The following is an 18,616-nucleotide window of genomic DNA, read 5'->3' on the forward strand; positions in this document are numbered from 1 at the left end:
CTTTGTACTTTCTTTGCCTCCTACTTCTGTTTTCAGCTTCTTGCTTTTCTCTTCATTTTTCTTTTTACATATTCCTTTTTCCTTTTTCTTTCTCTCCTATATTCTTTTCCTTTTGTTCCATCCCTTGGTTCTTTCCTCTGTTCCCCATCATATCATATTAAGCATATATATTAAAATTAATAAATGTTAATGTTCATTGCGCAGCAAGAAGGTTTTATTTATTACTGTAAGAGGAAAACCATCTCCCAATTAAGTAACACTGTACATATAGCTTACAGTTGAAACTTTTATTTTGAGTAACAGCCCTCACCAAAATAAGGTACCTTTCCTCCTTCCTTAACCATAATTGTGTCTTTTGTTCTTCCTCTCTACCCTTAGGTTTGATGAATAGACACATTTTTACATTTTGTTTTGTGTCCATTGCTTCTTGAATTTTAGAAAGCTAAAATTGCTACTTAGTGAGAAAGAGAGGTAGTTAATTTTTCAGATGTGGGTTTAGGATTCTAGTATTCTGAGTTTCTGAGGTTCAAACATGCCACGTATGCATTCTATTCCAGAAGCTCTAGCAGGGAATGACAGAATATGGAATTTCCTGGTGGTTGAAACCCCTCATGAAGAAACTGCTTTTAGTTTTAGACTAATACAAGTTGAATTGCTTCTCTTTGCCTGTCCCAACAGGGATTTTTAATTTGGGTTTTAATTACTTCCTTGTCCTGAAAAATAGTAATACGTAATATGAAGCCCCTCTCAGTTTGATAACTTTCCAGCAGTTAATCGATTAAGTTCAACAATGTTTTAGAAAGTGAATGAACAAGTGAGCGAATGACTAGACAGAGTCCCTTAAATTATTTCTGTTGCATGCTGTATTGTTTACGATGAGCCTTGTAATATCTAAGGTTTTGCCTATTTTCAGCGACTTTTTTTTCTTTTTAGCATAGTTTCCAGGCACTGTCACAAACTCTTTACTTCTTTCATAGCTAAACTCTTAATATCTTTTCTTCAAATGTTCATTTTTATGAAAGTACTACATAACATTATTTAACTTTGACAAATGTTAATGCTCCTTCTCAATTAGGTGAGGTGTATTCTTGAGAAGGTGCCAATTTGAATTGAATATATTTGAATTTGGTATGTGAACTAAACTGTGATTGTTTAAAGCTTATCTATCCAGTGGGTGATGGAGCAGCTGACTGGTTTTATATGTAAGTGTTTTGTTTTGTTTTGTTTTGTTTTTCTAGCAATATTTAAACATTAGAAAATGACTTCCTATTCTAACAAAGAGAAATTCATATGAATTTACTTACAGGACCCCCTTGTCAGTTCCTTAGACTGCCTAGAATTTAAATTGGCAGATACTACTTCGGTATAAAATGCTTTCTATGGACAGTATTAATATTTTAAAATATTTTACTCCTGCAGATTTCCAGTAGACAGGAAGTCTAGCTCTGTTTACCCTTTGGCTACTAATGAATGCTACTGAATGATTATTTATCATCTTAGATAGAGGTACCACAAGTATGAGATCAGAATTGCCAAGTAAGGCAAGCATTTAATTTTAAAATTTGAAAGCAAATCCATGCAAAGGTGACAACTAAAATGTAGATACTCGAAAGAATTTTGGACTTGAGTCAGAAAATCTTGGTTGTATCCCTACCCTTGTCATTAACTTAGCTGAGTCACCTTGAGTAAGTCACTGCCCAACTCCAGATTACAGTATTCTCTCTAAAAGCACAATTTCAACATTGCATATTCTAAAAAGAGCTTGGTTAAGGAAAGCTTGGCTGAGGAAAGCTGAATCTTGTTTTTCAGCTATCCACACCAGCCTGGCAGCTCTGAGGTCAATCTCCAGCTGTATTTTCATCTTTTTGTAATCTCTTAAATCCTTGCTAGGCTTTCATTGCTAGTTCATTTCCCTAGAAATTTACATGTGGAGACATTGAGGACTTCCTACCTTTGGAATTTTTCTGTGTTCATGAATTTAATGAAAAATTACTTAGAGCTGGCTTAAAAATGCAAGAATCAAAAGTCTTGTTTAAATGTCCCTGTAAAATCAGACTATTCCCATCATGACTAACAAACCTTTACTATTTCAGAGCTTTGAAATCAGTATATTTGAACCTTGACATGGTGAGGCACCATTGTCATTTTATCCCATTCATTGTTCTAGCTTTTTCCCACTAACTCCTTGTTCTAAACATTCTTCTTTTTTTTTAAGCCTAGAATGAGTGAACAACAAGGCTCCATGTCATGAGAAAAGCATTGTAGCCTAATCCTCACTTATGTTTTAGGTATTTGAAAATTTCATTGATTTGAAATAGTTTGAATTGCACTGCAAATAGTTTGAATTTATCTTTTATTGGTCTGCTAGGAAATGAACTAAACAAAATGATAACGTGCCTCAAAGTATTGAGACATTAACTGTATAGTGACTTCAGCATGTGTATTTTTAAAATGAAAAAGCTACAGCTACGTACAAAATGTGCTTCATTAAAGAAGGTCTAGCACTATATTCAAAAGGTCAGACAACAACAAATATTGGTGTGGATGTGGAGAAACTGGAACTCAGACATTGCTGCTGGGAAAGTAGAATCGTGCAGCCATTGTGAGAAATAGTTCGTTGGTTCCTCAAAAAGTTAAAGGTAGAATTACCTTTATGATCCAGCAGTTCCACTCCTATCTACCCAAGAGAAATGAAAACATACATCCACATTAAAACTTATATGTCAATTCCTTAGCAGCATTATTTATAATAGGCAAAAAGTGGGAACAGCCCAAATGTCCATCAACCCATGAATAGGTAACAAAATTTGGTGTATCCATACAGTGAAATACTATTAGGCAATGAAAAGAATGAAGTACTGATACATGCTACAACATGGATGAAATCTCAAAACATGCTAAGTGAAAGAAGCCAGATGCTAAAGACAATATATTGTATGATTTCATTTATACAGAATGTCCAGAATAGGCAAATCCATAGAAACAAAGTAGATTAATGGTTTCCAGGAGCTGGGAGTGGTGCCAATATTCACTGACTGCTATTGGGTACATGCTTTCTTTTAAGGATGATGAAAATGTTCTAATATTGAATAATGGTGATGGTTGCACAACTGTGAATATACTGAAAGCCATTGAATTATATACTTTAAAAGGGTGAATTTTGTGGTATGTGAATTATATCTCAATAAAAGTGTTATGAATTAAAAACATTAGTGACTGTATTACTATAACTATTTGAAATTATAAAAGTATATTTAAATTACATTTTATGCCAGGACTAGGGGCGGGAGGAATGGGGAGTTAGTATTTAATGGGTACAGAGTTTCAGTTTGGAAAGATGAAAACGTTCTGGAGATGGAAGATAGTGATAGATACACCACAAATATAATTAATTTTATAGAACTATATACTTAACAATGGCTAAAATAGTAATTTTATGTTATGTATATTTTGCCACAGTAAAAAAATCCATAACCCCTTAAAATTATATTTTGTATTATTCTAATGAATAATGTGTCTTTTACTCTCTTTTTCTTCTTTTAACAGTAAAACTGAAAATGTGATTGGGCTTTTGTTTTTTATGCATACAATTATTCTGGTCTGTGTTTTAGAACTTCTTTCCTGTGTGGGGTTGGGGGGTGTGGGTTGTTACACACACACGTCTTTATCTTGGCTTTGAATGAGAACTTGGAAGTATTTTTTTAAACTTTTATTTGTCAGTAGGAAAATAAAAGAAGCCAAACCATAGGAAATTTACGTCATTAAATTATAAAATAGTGAAATGCTGTTCTCAGAGTATGAATTATCACAGATTTCCTGATTTTCTTGGTTAATCTTGGCTTCTTGAATGGGAAAAACATTTATAATTTTATACATCTATAACATCTCTATATCTTCCTATAAGCATTTTCCTTTGTATAGCAGGATAAAATGAGCACCAAAATGTGGTGCAATATGAAAACGCAGTGGATGAGCTTCAGAATGCAAACAAAGGGATGGGAAAATGAAAAAAAGAAAATTCAGCGTGAGAAAGTCACTGAAAAAGGAATTAAATTCTTTCCAAGGCTATGGAACTATGTTATGACCCAAGCAGTTTGTAGAGTCTGAGTTTGTAACCTCTGAGGATTAATCCATGAAAATATTTCTAAGCCTGGCTCCTATCTAGGACATTTGAAGATGGATGTTATGAATACCAGTAGTGCCATTAATATAGTAGGCAATCAGAAGTATGTTTGTTTTTCTTGATCAGGAAGTGGTTTCTTTTAAAAGTACAAGGAACACACACACTCTGTGTGTGTGTGTGTATGTGTGTGTGTGTGTATTTTCTGTTCCATTGCAGGACGAATTACGGTTTTTCCACATTTTACAGTGGGGTTTTTCTAGAGTTTGGTACTATGATATACTACACTTGATTACAGGATCCAATCAGAGTTGATGTACTCAGAAATTCATTGACGTGATTAATGGTCTCCTAATCATACTTTTATTTCCTAGATCAGCCCTATTTCCTGTAGTTTCACAATTTTTGCGTCATATGTTAAATTATCCTTTATAGGGGGCCTGAAATTCTTATGAATATTTTTAGTCTATACTTTGCATTATTATTTCCATTTTCTTTGTTTTTTTTTTTTCTTGAAGAAAATGAAATTTCGATCTTCCTTTGAATTCTTCGAGTGCTATTCTATGGTGACTGGCCTTCCTAGTATGATCTTTTTTTAAAACAATATTGTGTATATGTGTATGTGTATGCATATATATGTATACACACACATACACATATGTGTATACATACACACATGCACACACACATATATAAAATTTATTTTTACTGCCACCAGCACTAGATCCAGAAACCTTCCTGCAAGTTTCCACTAGTCGAGTTTTTATTCTTCTCAAAAGCAAAATAAAACATTCTTAGATTCTACAAGTAGCAGGGAAAGACATCAGGAAATGGCTGTACAGGAAATGTAATTGATGATTCACTCTTTACAATTGAAGTGGTCACAAGATTGGCTAGCAAACACAATCTATTAAATGAAAAAAAAGGTGACTTCTAAAGGAATTTGAATACATTTGAAGCTTATTGGTACCTTTGACATCTTACTGATTCTTTTTGAAACTCTTACCTTTTTCAAACAATTGTTTGCATTTGAAATTGGTAACTTTCATATCCAGTGATTGCTTTAATATTTGCTTTGTTTTTAACAGTGCCCTTAAAGATAGCCGTTTTCCCCCAATGACAAGGGATGAGCTGCCACGGCTTTTCTGCTCAGTGTCTCTGCTCACTAACTTTGAAGATGTCTGTGATTATTTGGATTGGGAGGTAAGATTATAGAAAAATTTTAAAAGAAAAATAAAGGTAACTCTTGAGGACATGTTAAAAATTAGGCCCAGAAAATAACTCTTTCAGCCCATTCTCTATTGTAATTGAGGTCGAGAGTAATATGGATGAATAAACCTCACAGTTGAACGAGATATAAGTAAATGAGTTTTTTAAAGGACAAAGTGCCACGTGTTGTTATAATCCCCAAACTGAATTTGGTTTTCATTTTTATCCTACTACCTCACCAAAGCACCTCATAAAAGCTGTTAACAAGTAGTAAGAAGGACTGACTGGAATTTATTTCTCCTCTTATTTTCATTCTGGTGCACTCTGGTATAGCCGCCACTAAGTAACTAGTTGGTCACAGGATACATCTTAGAAACAAGAAGAAATAGTTAGGATAATACACCATTTGGGGAAATCAGCTTGTGATGATAACAAGGTATTGATTATAACTAGAGTTAAATAATGTGAATTCATTCTTGGCTACCTTAGTTTATATACTTAAACACTCTAACAAATAATACTAAGGTTATTGGGTATCTCTGTGCATTGCTATTATTAGAGTAGCTTATATTGATCATATTTTTATTCTTCTTTAGTACGTGGAGTTGGCTAACATCGTTAGTGAAGTTCAGAGGTTCTCACCATGATTTGTTTTGGTAGCTGGGAGGAGATGTTGAGTGTAGGTCTGTTGGGTCTATGAAATTTTACAGACAAACACACCCATATTACTGAATGCCTGTTGTATTCCAGGCAATGTGCTACATGTATAAAAGTGGTAAGATTTGGTTCCTACCATGAAGCATCTCCTAATTTAATGGCAAGTAAATGTGTATAGAAAGTATGAAGAAATAAGTGCTATGAATGAAACAATGGGAACTCAGTGATAAACATAACATTCTGTCTCACACATACATTCATAAATGGCATTATTGTATCCTTGTGACAGATTTTAATTCTGCTGTTTTAGAAGGACCATTACCCATAGTAACTGAACTATTCTGCCTTGGGGACAGATCACTCTCTTCACAGTTTATTAGACTTGAATTTAATTTTGGCTTTGCCCTGGTTCCTTGTGAGACTGAACAATTTACCTACTCCACTGCAATTCAGTTTTCTAATATACAGAATAAGACATTTATAAGGTTCTTCATTTGAAAAAAAAAAATCTCTATGATATAAATTATTGTTGTTATACCAGAGCTATTTAAAAAGTTTTCGGGAGTGGGGTGAAAGAAAAAAACTTTTCTACAGAGAGTACGATGCAGGAGTCCCCTCTGGGTTTTGTGATAACATTTTCTGGAGCATTATCAGAATAAGAACACATCTTAGGATTTTTGCAAAGGAAGAAATAAAATAAATTTATACTGTTTTTCCTACCAAAGTTGGAATGTGGAAAACCTTTTGTAAACTTGACATTTCTAATTTATTATTTTCTATAAGTTTGTTGTTCTTATTTGACTTTTCTTAAAGAGAAGTCTACAAATATTACGGAAATATTCCCTAGTACTTTATTTTTAAATGGTCCCAAATCATGTTCCCTACTTATTAACATATATTATAGTCTGGGTGGTTCTTTTACTGTTTTAAGGCTACTGTTTCCTCTTCCGCAGTCAGATTTACTTTTGCTTTCTGGATTGCAGGGTGTTGTGTATGTAGTAGTGGGGGTGGGAGTGATTATATGGGAAAGCCTGAGATCCAAGGGGGATGACCAAGCTACAAGAACACTTCTGCTCTTGCAGCTACTGAGTTGGAAGTACAGTTCTGGCATGTGTGTTTCTGTGTGTGTGCATGTGTGTGTGTGTGTCACAAACATGAACATACTAGTATTATATAAATGTGTGTGCATGTGTTTGGGGAAAAGGAAAAAGGGGAGAATCCAACGGCTGTTACATAGGCATGGTTAAGCACCGAGTATACCATCATCATCCTTAGCCCAGTTAAAGCACTGTCTACGGCTAAAATTAACCTCGATATTATTGGGCTATTATGTCCATAAGATATATCAGCTTTCTGTTTGTTAGGAGACCGGGATGTAAAGCCCTTAAGAAGTAGTACTGTGTACTCTACTATATACTATTTCGAGGCATATTTATCCTCTTTGGTCACCATCTGCCAGCCTGAATTTCCAGAAGATTCTATATTGTTCCTACTTGGTATTGTGTATTTAATATATTTTAGGGGGCTTAAATATTAATTTCTATTAAGTATTATTTCCCTGTTGAAGCAAAAAATACACTCTTTTTTTTTTTTTTTTTTTTTTTTTTTGGAGACAGAGTCTCGCTCTGTCGCCCGGACTGGAGTGCAGTGGCGTGATCTCGGCTCACTGCAAGCTCCGCCTCCCGGGTTCACACCATTCTCCTGCCTCAGCCTCCCGAGTAGCTGGGACTACAGGCACCCGCCACCACACCGGGCTAATTTTTGTATTTTTAGTAGAGACGCGTTTCACCATGTTAGCGAGGATGGTCTCGATCTCCTGACCCCATGATCCGCCTGCCTCGGCCTCCCAAAGTGCTGGGATTACAGGTGTGAGCCACCACGCCCGGCCCACTTTTTCTTATTTTTACTTTTAATGTACAAGCATTTGAAAGTGAATTGGTCACTGTTAGAATGGCTATGCTAAGAGGAAAAGCCCATCCTTTTCAGTTAGTTCATCATTGTTTCAGGTATTTGGCAGAAGGGAAATTTGTGTACAAAGAGTAAGGGTGGAAATTATATTTTTAAGTACAAGAATGTGATTTGGTCTTTAAAAAATATGTACCTTACTCAGTGATTGAAAATGGAGTAATAGTATTGTGGGAATGATATTCTAAGGGTTATCCTTAATGATTCTGAAAAAGCATTACTAAACACAGAATGCCAAAATAGAATTAAAGGCATTAAAAAATTATATGTTGACACAATTTCACTTCTAGGTACATACCCGAAAGAATTGAAGTGTTGAAACAAAAACTTGTACATGAATGTTCATAACAGCACTGTTCACAATAGCCAGAAGGTGGAAACATCCCAAATGTTTATCAACAGATGAATGGATAAATAGAATATGTTATATTCATACAATTGAACATTACTCAGCCATAAAAAGAAGTGAAGTACATGCTACAACATGAATGAACCATGAACATATTATGCTAAGTGAAAGAAGTGAAACACAGAAAGCCACATTCTGTATGATTCCATTTATATGAGATATCCAGAATGAGCAAATCCATAGAGATAGAAAGCAGATTAATAGTTACTAGGGGATAGGGGGAGGGGTAAATGGGAAGTGACTACTTAATGATACAGGGTTGCCATCTGGAGTGGTGAGAAAGTTCTGGAACTAGATAATGGTGGTGGTTGTACAACATTGTGAATGTATTTAATGCCACTGAATTGTACACTTTAAAATTGTTAAAATGGCAAATTTTATGTGTATTTTGCTACAATAAAAATGGAAAATAAACTTTATACATATACTCTGTTCATAATAGTAATTTTAATTTATCAAAGAAAATTTTTAAAACTAAAAAAGTATAATGAGAGAAATGCAAGCCATTTATAATTACACCATTCTGAGAATAACTACTGTTAACCTTTTGGAATATTTCTTTCCATTATCTTTTTTATATTATACTAAGACTTTAAAAAAAATTTTTCCATTCTTTATCTCTTTGTATCAATAAATCTGCATATTTGGTTACATAACAGATCATATTTAATATACAATCACTATTTAAAAGATTGTGGAGAAGTCTTTGTTTATGGTTTATCTTTGTATGTAAGTTAATTATATTTTGAATTTCCTTTTTGAGAAGTCAGTCTATATTATGAAAGTATATGCTTCATGAGAATTTTCACACTAATAGGTACAACTTTTCTTCTAAGAATTAAATATCCTATTCACCATAAGTATGCAATTTTAACCTGAAATGTGAAGTCCTGTGTATGTTTATGCCACAGGGGAAAGCAAGGAGATTATTACAGAATTTTAATACAGAATGTTAAAGTCGAAGATAGATAATGAGCATGTTTTATACAAACAGAAGCTTCTAACATAGCAGTGTTCTGGTGGAAGTACAGTTTGAGAATTGACCCCCACTGGTTAAGTGTGTTACTGCAGTGGAATTCCTAATTAAAGGGATGAAAATGCCCGGATTAAAGCAGGAAAAGGGCAAAGTCTAGAAGTCCCAACGCATAGAGGTAGATATGTTCGCTATCAAGACAGACATCTCTGTGGTCATGAGGATGAGGAATGTGACCATGGCCAGTGGTAATAGCCACCCAGTTTTCAGATGATCAGGAAACAAATGAATTGCTACGCGTCTGGCTACCATCTTACTGTCTTTTTCACTCAAGGTTTTTAAGTCGGTCTGTTTGGGAACTTTCTTTTGATAACATGTCTCTAATTTTATAATGGGGGTTAGTAGGAAAGTAGGATTTACTTTAGACCTTGTTTTAGGAGCCAGAGTGCTTCTGTTTGACAGTGTGAGGGATGTTTGATAAAATGGTTTTACAAATGGATGTAATTAATTTCAAGTCAATACTGAATTGACAGACTAATCAATAATACTTCCATATGTTCTGTTTCCTCAGAATAATAATTAAAACATTTAAAATAAGTGTTTATAGCCTCTGAAGGAATCTGGTTAGTCATTAAAAATGACAGCCATCCACAAAAGGCAGTAAGGACAAATTAGAGCAGAGGCCCCACCCTTCCAAGAATAACTGATCATTGCCCACATCATGATCTACTTATTGTCCTAGTAGGTATGAGAAGAATGAAGAGTGAATAATTTGGGGAAAAATTTCATTAACTGATAAATTGGAATATCTACCTGCAAGGCTAAAATGGTTGTTAAATGAGGCAAATTGCTCCCCTAGATAAATGTGACATGATACGCCTTGTGTTTGAACACAGAAACTCATCACCATTGTTCTGTGTTCTTCAATTGACATCATTCTCTTAATTCTGAATGACAGGGTGATTGACAGAAATGGTGCTTTGTAAAGAGAAAAACTCATGCAGCATGTTGGAGCCTGCCAAAATGACATAGCCTGGAACTTGTAGAGTTAAACTGTTTGGGAGCCATGTTTCCTTTTTAAAAGTCTCAAAGGATATAAAACCAGACATTACAATCGACTGGAGCATGACTTGAGGGGTGATTCTATGTGTGTCACCTCATAGCTGCTCATTTTCAGGATGATATAAATGAATAAACTTTTTGTTTGTAGAAGAATTCGTATAGCAAGTATGTTACCATGATTTTGTGGAAGCTAATGTAGCAACTTGCTGACAGAAGTCAAAATATTTTCTAAATTGTAATCAAGCATCTTTTACTTCTGTGCTTTAGAGACAAGATCACTTGAAGGCATGAATTAAAAATTTTCTCTGTATTCTAAAGTAACTCCTTAGATCAGATTTCAAAAGATTAATGACATTTTCACAAACCATTAGTCACTTTCTCCTATATCTGGCTCCCTGGATCACTGGTATCTCACTTTGTCTATACAGCTGTCACCTGGGCAATACATTGTGGTCCTAAGATAGGCTGTTCCATTAGCACACAATAGGTACATGGAATCAACCCATGCTGGGTGGGGCTGGCCAGCACAGTTCTTGTATGATGCCAAAAATTTGTCCCTGGACTATAAAGGTATACATCAGGCCCCTGATCTCACTCTGTCCCTAAAGTACCAAAGCATCTGTCATTGTACTTGAGCCTTGTTGGACTCCTGGTACTCAGAAAGCTGTGTTTCACTTTAAAAGCAGCCTCCAAAGCACACCTCTTGAGTGATCACAGCTCAATTCTGACGTGTTCAGTTGCAGTTAATAATAGGGTGCTTTTGTAACAACCTTCGTGAGAGTAAACAGATGAGATGAATAAATTGGCTACCGTCATTATCTCCCTAAAGTTAATGTTCTTTTCACCCTCACTCCCCCCTTAAAGGTTTACATTTTTTAGCTCCTCTTAATGTGCCACTGAAAACAGAGTTCCCATTCATACACAGATGGTAAGCATGACTCATGAAGTCACCCAGCGAAATGACTTCTAGTTGTGTATGTTCTGTTTCCCCTCTTGGTTAGTTTTTCCCAGCTATGATATACATCATGTTTTTTCTCTCTTCTAACTTAAAAAATATGAGCTTCGTGTATCCAGGAAAATGCTTTTCACAGTACATATTTTCCCAGGGACGTTGAGATTTTTTTATAAGATGTCACTGTCATTAAGATTAGTCCTTTCTTGATGCTCTACTTTAAATGTTCTTTTTTTTTTGAAAGTGCTGTGGAACATTGGGAAAGGAAGGCTTCAGGCTTCCCGGGCGTCTAGAAAGAGTTTTCTGGGCATCAACAAGTCAATGTATAAGAAGCCTAGTGGGGAAGCAAGCTGTACAAAGTAAAGTAACTTCTTAGAAGGTGATTTAATGCATACAAATTTCCATTAGCTGTTAGTTCCCTTAGCAAAATGGGCTGCTTGTTAGTCCCTTCTCAGGCCGCCTCAAGTTGTCTCCAGCTTTACTCGCAGCATGTTTATTGGTTGGAGGGAGTTAGCCTCCTCCTTCCCCCGTAATCCATAAACTCCCTGCCCCTTCCCTAGTACTTTTGTTATAACCTAATATTTCATGTATGGTTTGTGTGTGTATGTGTGTGTGTGTATCCCCGGCATTTGATTAAAAGAATGCTGAATTTTGGGAATAAGGAGACCCGGGTTCTGTTCCTGACTGCCACTGCCCAGCTCTGTGACCTTTCTGGGCCTTAGTGTCTTCAGGAACCTGAAGAAGTTGGACTAAGTGATACCTAAGGTCTCTTTGGACTCTGACAGAATGTGATTCTGTGACATACTCCTTTTTAAAAGATGGCTTCTGTTTCATTGTCCGGAAAGAATGAATCATCACTAGCCATTTAGAAGTCTTAAGAAGAGATCCCTAACTTTTAAAGTGGCCATTGCCAAGTTAAATGTAGGCAACAAAAGTGAGAAATAGTCCAGTTTTTAAGTTGTACCTTCTAGATTTCCTGTTCACAAAAAGAATTCCCTTTAGGAAGAAAAATGCTCTAAGCCATTAATGTCTCCATTTAATTACTGTATCATTCCTGTTTTAAGTCAATATTATATATTTAAGTCTAAATTAGGCAAATACATTAGAGAGCAATTATTCACTTTATGAATACGTATTTTGCTTTGTAGAAGAACTCACTATAGAATTTTATTGTTTTCCTCTTGACTTTAAGATTAATTCATTTATGTAAACTCAACCCACATGTAACTTTTTAGGAACAAATGTCTTTTGTAGGCTAAGTTAAACTGTATTGAGTCAGACAGTGTACAGTTCTAACGAATACAATTTTATTTTTCTTAATTTCTTATTAGGCAAACAGCATTATTTCCTATTAGGTATGTTTGCTTCTTCCTCCCCACCCACCCTGTCCCCACTAGCCTTTGGAAAGTAAACTAAGTCACATCTCTAGGTTTTGAGAAAATTTTATAACTTTAGTTTTCTTGTCTGTAAATTCACTCCCTTATTCCCTTTTTTAAGAAATGGAAGGAATGTATTTTTCTAACTTTGATAGAAAGCAGGCTTTTTATTTAAAGGTCACCTGTGCTGCCTGAACATTCCTTGGGAAGCTTTAGGATGTTAAGTTTTTATGGGATGCTCATTATAATTAATCATTACAGAGAATTGGGTTTTTCCCCTTAGTTGCACTCTGAGCTGTCACTTGTTCTCTACAAAATCTTAGAGTAAGAACAATTTCTTTCATTGCAAAAGCTATATAAACATGTTTGGCTTCAGAGTTTTTCAAAGCACCTCTTCCTTAGCCATACTTTATTTAAAATTTTACTAAAATTTCATGGTGACTATTAGAGAGTTCAGGTATTTTAGAACTATGTGTCAGCTATTAAAATAAATGTTATCAGATTGTTGTTCAGTGGCTTTTGTGAAATAAATTGGCAGGCTTGTGTTCCTGATAGACAAGTAGTCTAAGTCTCCTACATAAATCAAGATTGGCCCTAATTGGTCCTTTGGTAAGCTCTGTAAAAGCCAAGAATTGGTTCATGGAGACTGAACTAATATCTAAGCCAAAGGTGACTAATTTGCAGGGATTTTAGAGAAGAGCAACACATATGTATTTTGGTCAAGGGGACCTTTTTCACAAAGTAACAAGTGGGAAAAGAAGAAAAACTTCAGCTGAGACAGATGATGAAGCAGAGGTTTTAGAGTAGAGTATGTTAAAAGGTTAGTCATGCTCAGGTGATGACTTTGCAATCAATTATCCTTTTTGATTTATGTTTCTGGTATTCTGCTTCTAAATGCATCTCAAAGGATATTTGAAAATAAAGACAGGTATAGGAACTGGTCACATAATGTATGAAAACAGCCTAAAATATAGTCTGTGGTGGTATCTCAGTTGGTTCAGGAGAAAAATATTTTTTATGTCACTAAGATAAGAGTTATCTCTAGGCGGATGGTACTAGGATTACAGGCCATCTTTATTTCCTCCTTTATGCTTTCCTAAAAGGATGCTTTGTTTGTTTGTTTGTTTGTTTGTTTTTTAGAGACAGGGTCTTGCTCTGTTATCCAGGCTGGTCTCAGATTCCTGGCTTCAAGTGATCCTCCTGCCTCAGCCTCCCAAGTAACTGGGACTACAGGCTCGAGCCACTGTGCCTGGCTCTAAAAGGAATCTTTTTGTAAGACATATGTACTACTTTTATAAACAGAAAAAAAAATGAATGTTTACAGTTTCTAATGTTTACAAGAGTAAATAATACTGAGCAAAAACAAAAGCTGAATTGCAGCAACACCGTTGTAAAAATTTACAATTTGGCCAGATTATGAAGGGATCATGTTGGGTAGATGTGTACCTTCAGAACTCCAGAACTGCTTTTCAAATTGGTGGGCTGGTTGAAGTGATGCAGAGTAACAACTGTGAAGATTTGATGGGCAGATCGAGATAATATGTCATCTAAATTTTTTTTTAATAGTATCAGATTTGGGGAAAGTGGTTTATTAGGATCTGTACAAATCCTTATCGGCTTCTATGATTAAATTCTTAACTTTTCTAGCTCAAAGAATTATCCAAGAGAATAAACTTGGAGTAGGCCTCAGTTTGAAGTATTTTTCTCTTTTATGCTGAATTTGCTTTCACTAGGAAAAGGAAGAGTTTCTGTTTTCAAAACACTAAGCTGGAGCAGGGCAGAAGGAACTGTGGGGCAGTAAGTTCAAGAGTGGACCATGCTGTACCATGGGTTTTGTGCTGTTAGGAGATGTAGCACGTAGTTTTTTTCCTCCTAAGAATGTAAGAAACACCAGACTCTGGGTCAGACCCATGGACAGTCCAATACAGTGTTTGTTTCTGTCCGTGGTACCCAGGGTTGTTTTGTGAGAGAGCATGCATTTCTTCTGCGATACCAGCCTCTAAAGGTTAGGGGATGTGCCAAACATCCTAAGCTCCTCTCATTAGGAACAGTGTCCTTTCATTCACTTCAATTGGACTGGCATATTGAGCGTGGCAGGTCAGTCTTATGTGAATGGCCAGTAACTGGATGCTTTGTTAATTGCAAAGCATATTTTGCCAAATGATTTCATCCAAAAAGACATGTCAAACAACTTTCGATTCTTTGACCTCCTGAATTTCTTATGTTATTCAGATGAACTCACTGAAAATGAGTAGAGTAAGCCATGGCTATAATATTACAGGGAAACCCAGCATTTAGTTCTGAAAATGGAGAAGAATGGGACTGACCATGGTATTTGCTAAAACAGGATGCCACCCAAGGAAGTAGAGTGGTTCTGTTGGCCAGGATACAATCGGGAAGATTTAGCTTTGAGGCTCAGGACTGTGGAGGTAATTGTGGACCCAAACTGTCAGAGGTTTACATGGAGGCTACTCAACTTAGCCAGAGCACATTTTATACTCATTTATGCTTTTAGCCAGATGGCTGTTTTTCATGTTTCAGCATATTCAGATTGTTGGCTTGCTGACAAGGCTCACGAGTAAAAGTGAGACCCTTTTGTAGCGCTGCTAGTGGATTACAAGGCTAACACTTGCCTTATTAGACAGACTAGGGTACATTAAGCTTTGACTGTGCAATTACAAGGAATATAATATGGGAGAGGGTACTTTTAAAAAATGCTCTTGTGTTGAGGGTCACTGCATTAGAGGATGATAGTTTTAAATGAAGCCACATTTCTAACACGGGACTAGATAACAAGGATAAATGAAATCTGCAGACAGTCTCAAACCTTCATTTTAGCCATTATTTATAATCTCTTCTCCTACCAAACCTTTTACTATGTAGCAAAATTGATTAATTTGTGTGTACCTCTTCTTTCTGTGACCACGTGCTGTCTGATAGAGGAGTGAAAAAATAGAAAAATGAACAAGAGCTGAAAGAGGATGGGGCTGAGGCCAGGTGGAGCTGGGGATACATAATCCCTAAACTGGATAATCAACCCCAGAATAATCAAGATATATTTTAGGGTCTTAACATTAATCTTGATATTTAATCATTCTGAACAATGTTAAAAACAAAAGATTGTATAATAGCATTAATAAAAATCACTTGCTATGGAATGGTTCAGAATAAATATGGCTTTCTTTTTAGCATGAAATATGAATCCGTTGAACTGGTCTTAATGTTCTATCAGCACGCACAAATACAGCTCTGCTTAATTCCATATCCTCTTATCTATAAGTCCTACATTTAATTTACTACCATTGGAGTTGATTTATAGCTTTGCTTAGCAAAAGTACAGTCTTGATTAAAAGAATATTATCGCAATTGATGGACCTCGAAAGCATTTTTTTCATAGACCATCTAGTAATTTTGAAAATGACCTGCAGACTCATAAGGCTAGATTTTCAAGTTTCCAGTTTTTACCGAAACTGGCTGGACTTCAAACAGTGGCAGGATTAGTTAGGGGTATGTTTAGTGACATAGTATTCCCACATGCGGCCCCCTTATCCATACTTAGAAAGTTACTGTGGTAGAATTTTAAAGATCTGCTTCGGGGAATCCCAGTTCCCTGGTTCGCTGATCATTTATCTAGTTTTATAATTGCAACTATAGCCTTTGTCTCTTGGGATATTGCTGGGCCAAAGGATTCTCCAATATGTATAAGGGAGGATTCAATTATTATGTATGAGGGTTACATTTTGGAGTTGTAGCTGTGACAGATGCCTCCCTGAAACAATATGGAGTTAGTTTTGATGCTCATTTCATTGCAAAGCCAGTGATTTCCACAGGTTGGCCAGAATTGGCCATTCTCCACAGTAGGCCATATTCTCCTTCTCCTGTTTTGATTGTGCAGTATGACTCTTTAGTGGCTTGTGGTTCTAGGAGTAAAGAAAATGCTGTTGCTCAAGAGGTGACAGAAAGAAAGCTACTATGCTTTGATTTTGTTACCATTCTCCTAATTCTGCTAGCTGAAAAAAATGAGTCACTCTGGTTTGGGCTTTGTAGCTTTGTGGAGAGTATTTATGACCTATGAAGAAAGTTCATAAAAAGAATTCACTTTAAAACCACTATACTTACAGTTCAATTTACAGGGGTTTTCAATTGTTCAGAGTCATAGGAACCCAGAAAACAATTAAAAGTTGTAAATGTGGTACTAAATCAAAATTGGAGAATTTGGGGTTTTTTTCTTATCAAATTTGATGTTAAGACCTTCTCAAAATGCAGAGTAAATAAAGCAGTCTTATTCGTGAGTAATTTTTGTTTTGGCCACTGTGTCCTTTGTATCCATACACACACAGCTTTATTGAGATACCATTCACATACCATACAATTAGTCTTAACTTCTTTTTTTTTGAGACGGAGTCTCACTCTGTCGCCCAGGCTGGAGTGCAGTGGCCGATCTCCACTCACTGTAAGCTCCGCCTCCCGGGTTTACGCCATTCTCCTGCCTCAGCCTCCCGAGTAGCTGGGACTACAGGCTCCCGCCACCGCGCCCGGCTAATTTTTGTATTTTTAGTAGAGATGGGGTTTCACCGTGTTAGCCAGGGTGGTCTCGATCTCCTGACGTCGTAATTCGCCTGTCTCGGCCTCCCAAAGTGCTGGGATTACAGGCGTGAACCACTGCACCTGGCCTCTTAACTTCTTTTAATTGTTAAATTACTAGACATTAAAAATGTGACATTTTTGTTCAAGAACACAGGATGTACTCCTATAAAGAAAGGACTTAAGTGTCTAAATTACCCCCATTTACCTAAATCACTTTTAACAATCTTAATATGTAGCCACAGTTTGTCAGAACTAGAATGCTTATTAGAGGTTATCTAGTTCAATTAGAATAAAAATTACCTGGGGAGCTGTTCTTTTTCCAAAATATATTTGTTGAAGCATGAAACCTCCTGAAATTCTGATAAACTTTGCAGACCCGCTCCCCACCCCTTGCCAGTTAAATATCATTAATTTTGTCTGACACTCTCATCTCACAGAGAGGGAGACATTCTTCCTATCACAATTTTGACTAGACACCTTAATAAACACCAAAATTCTTTTCAATTTTAACATGACAGATTTTTGATAAATAGAGTTGAAGATTCAAAATTCACTTCAGTGGATAATGGAGTATAAATTACTTATGCTGTATATTTTTAAAAAAACAAATTATGAGGAATCTGATATTGTCAAAGGAAAAAAATTCAAAGCTACTGATCAGGAAGTCAGTATACAGAAAATGTTGCAAATTTGTCATTGTCTCATCAGGCACTGGAGAGATTAGGAGATGTCCTTTATCCTGGAAATGCCTGATAGCTAAGCGCTCATATTTCTTCTCAGCTATATGTAGTTATTTCCCACATGGTATGGGAGGCAAGTATTGTGTTAGTTTTTAAACAGCTACCCTGGTCTCATTTTTAGTAGAAAGAGATTCATAAAAATACTGATATTAAATAGATAGAAGAAATAGCCAGAGATGTGCTTTAATAAAAATTTTTTTAAAAAAACATGAATTCCTCAGAAGATCTGACAGGCTCTAATGGATAGATGGGTGAAGACCTAGGGAAAGAATGAAATAAAATAAAAAATCCTAGAGGACTTTTTATTCCTGAAAAAATTAGAAAACTTGAGGCTGAGGGCAGAAGAAGCAAAATAAGTTTTCATTGACCCCTTTTCCTCCTCTAGACCTTTACGTGTATGGAAAGTATAGAGGTCTATGACTTTACTCACCTGCTCAGAAAAGAAGCCTCCATCTTGGGTAATAATGTTTACCTGGTCTTACATCTGCATTCCAGTACCTTGCACAACCTGACCCTCCACCTGGGAACCATTGATCTGAGGCAACCACAGATCCAAGAGAACAGAA

At 35.9% G+C, this 18,616-nt stretch overlaps 2 protein-coding genes across 4 annotated transcripts in view; one reads left to right on the forward strand and one right to left on the reverse strand.

Moving 5' to 3' along the window:
- The window catches only part of LOC105490509 (transmembrane protein 164), a 344,079-nt gene that overhangs the window by 121,009 nt on the left and 204,454 nt on the right, over positions 1-18,616 (reverse strand). The window lies entirely within an intron of this gene.
- The window catches only part of LOC105490472 (AMMECR nuclear protein 1), a 133,976-nt gene that overhangs the window by 105,962 nt on the left and 9,398 nt on the right, over positions 1-18,616 (forward strand). For both annotated transcript variants that reach the window (XM_011756132.2, XM_011756131.2), the window contains one exon: positions 5,209-5,323. In XM_011756132.2, the coding sequence (XP_011754434.1) occupies positions 5,209-5,323 (115 nt within the window). The remainder of the gene's footprint in view (positions 1-5,208; positions 5,324-18,616) is intronic.

This window comes from Macaca nemestrina, chromosome X (assembly GCF_043159975.1).
Source record: "Macaca nemestrina isolate mMacNem1 chromosome X, mMacNem.hap1, whole genome shotgun sequence".
Lineage (NCBI taxonomy): Eukaryota > Metazoa > Chordata > Mammalia > Primates > Cercopithecidae > Macaca > Macaca nemestrina.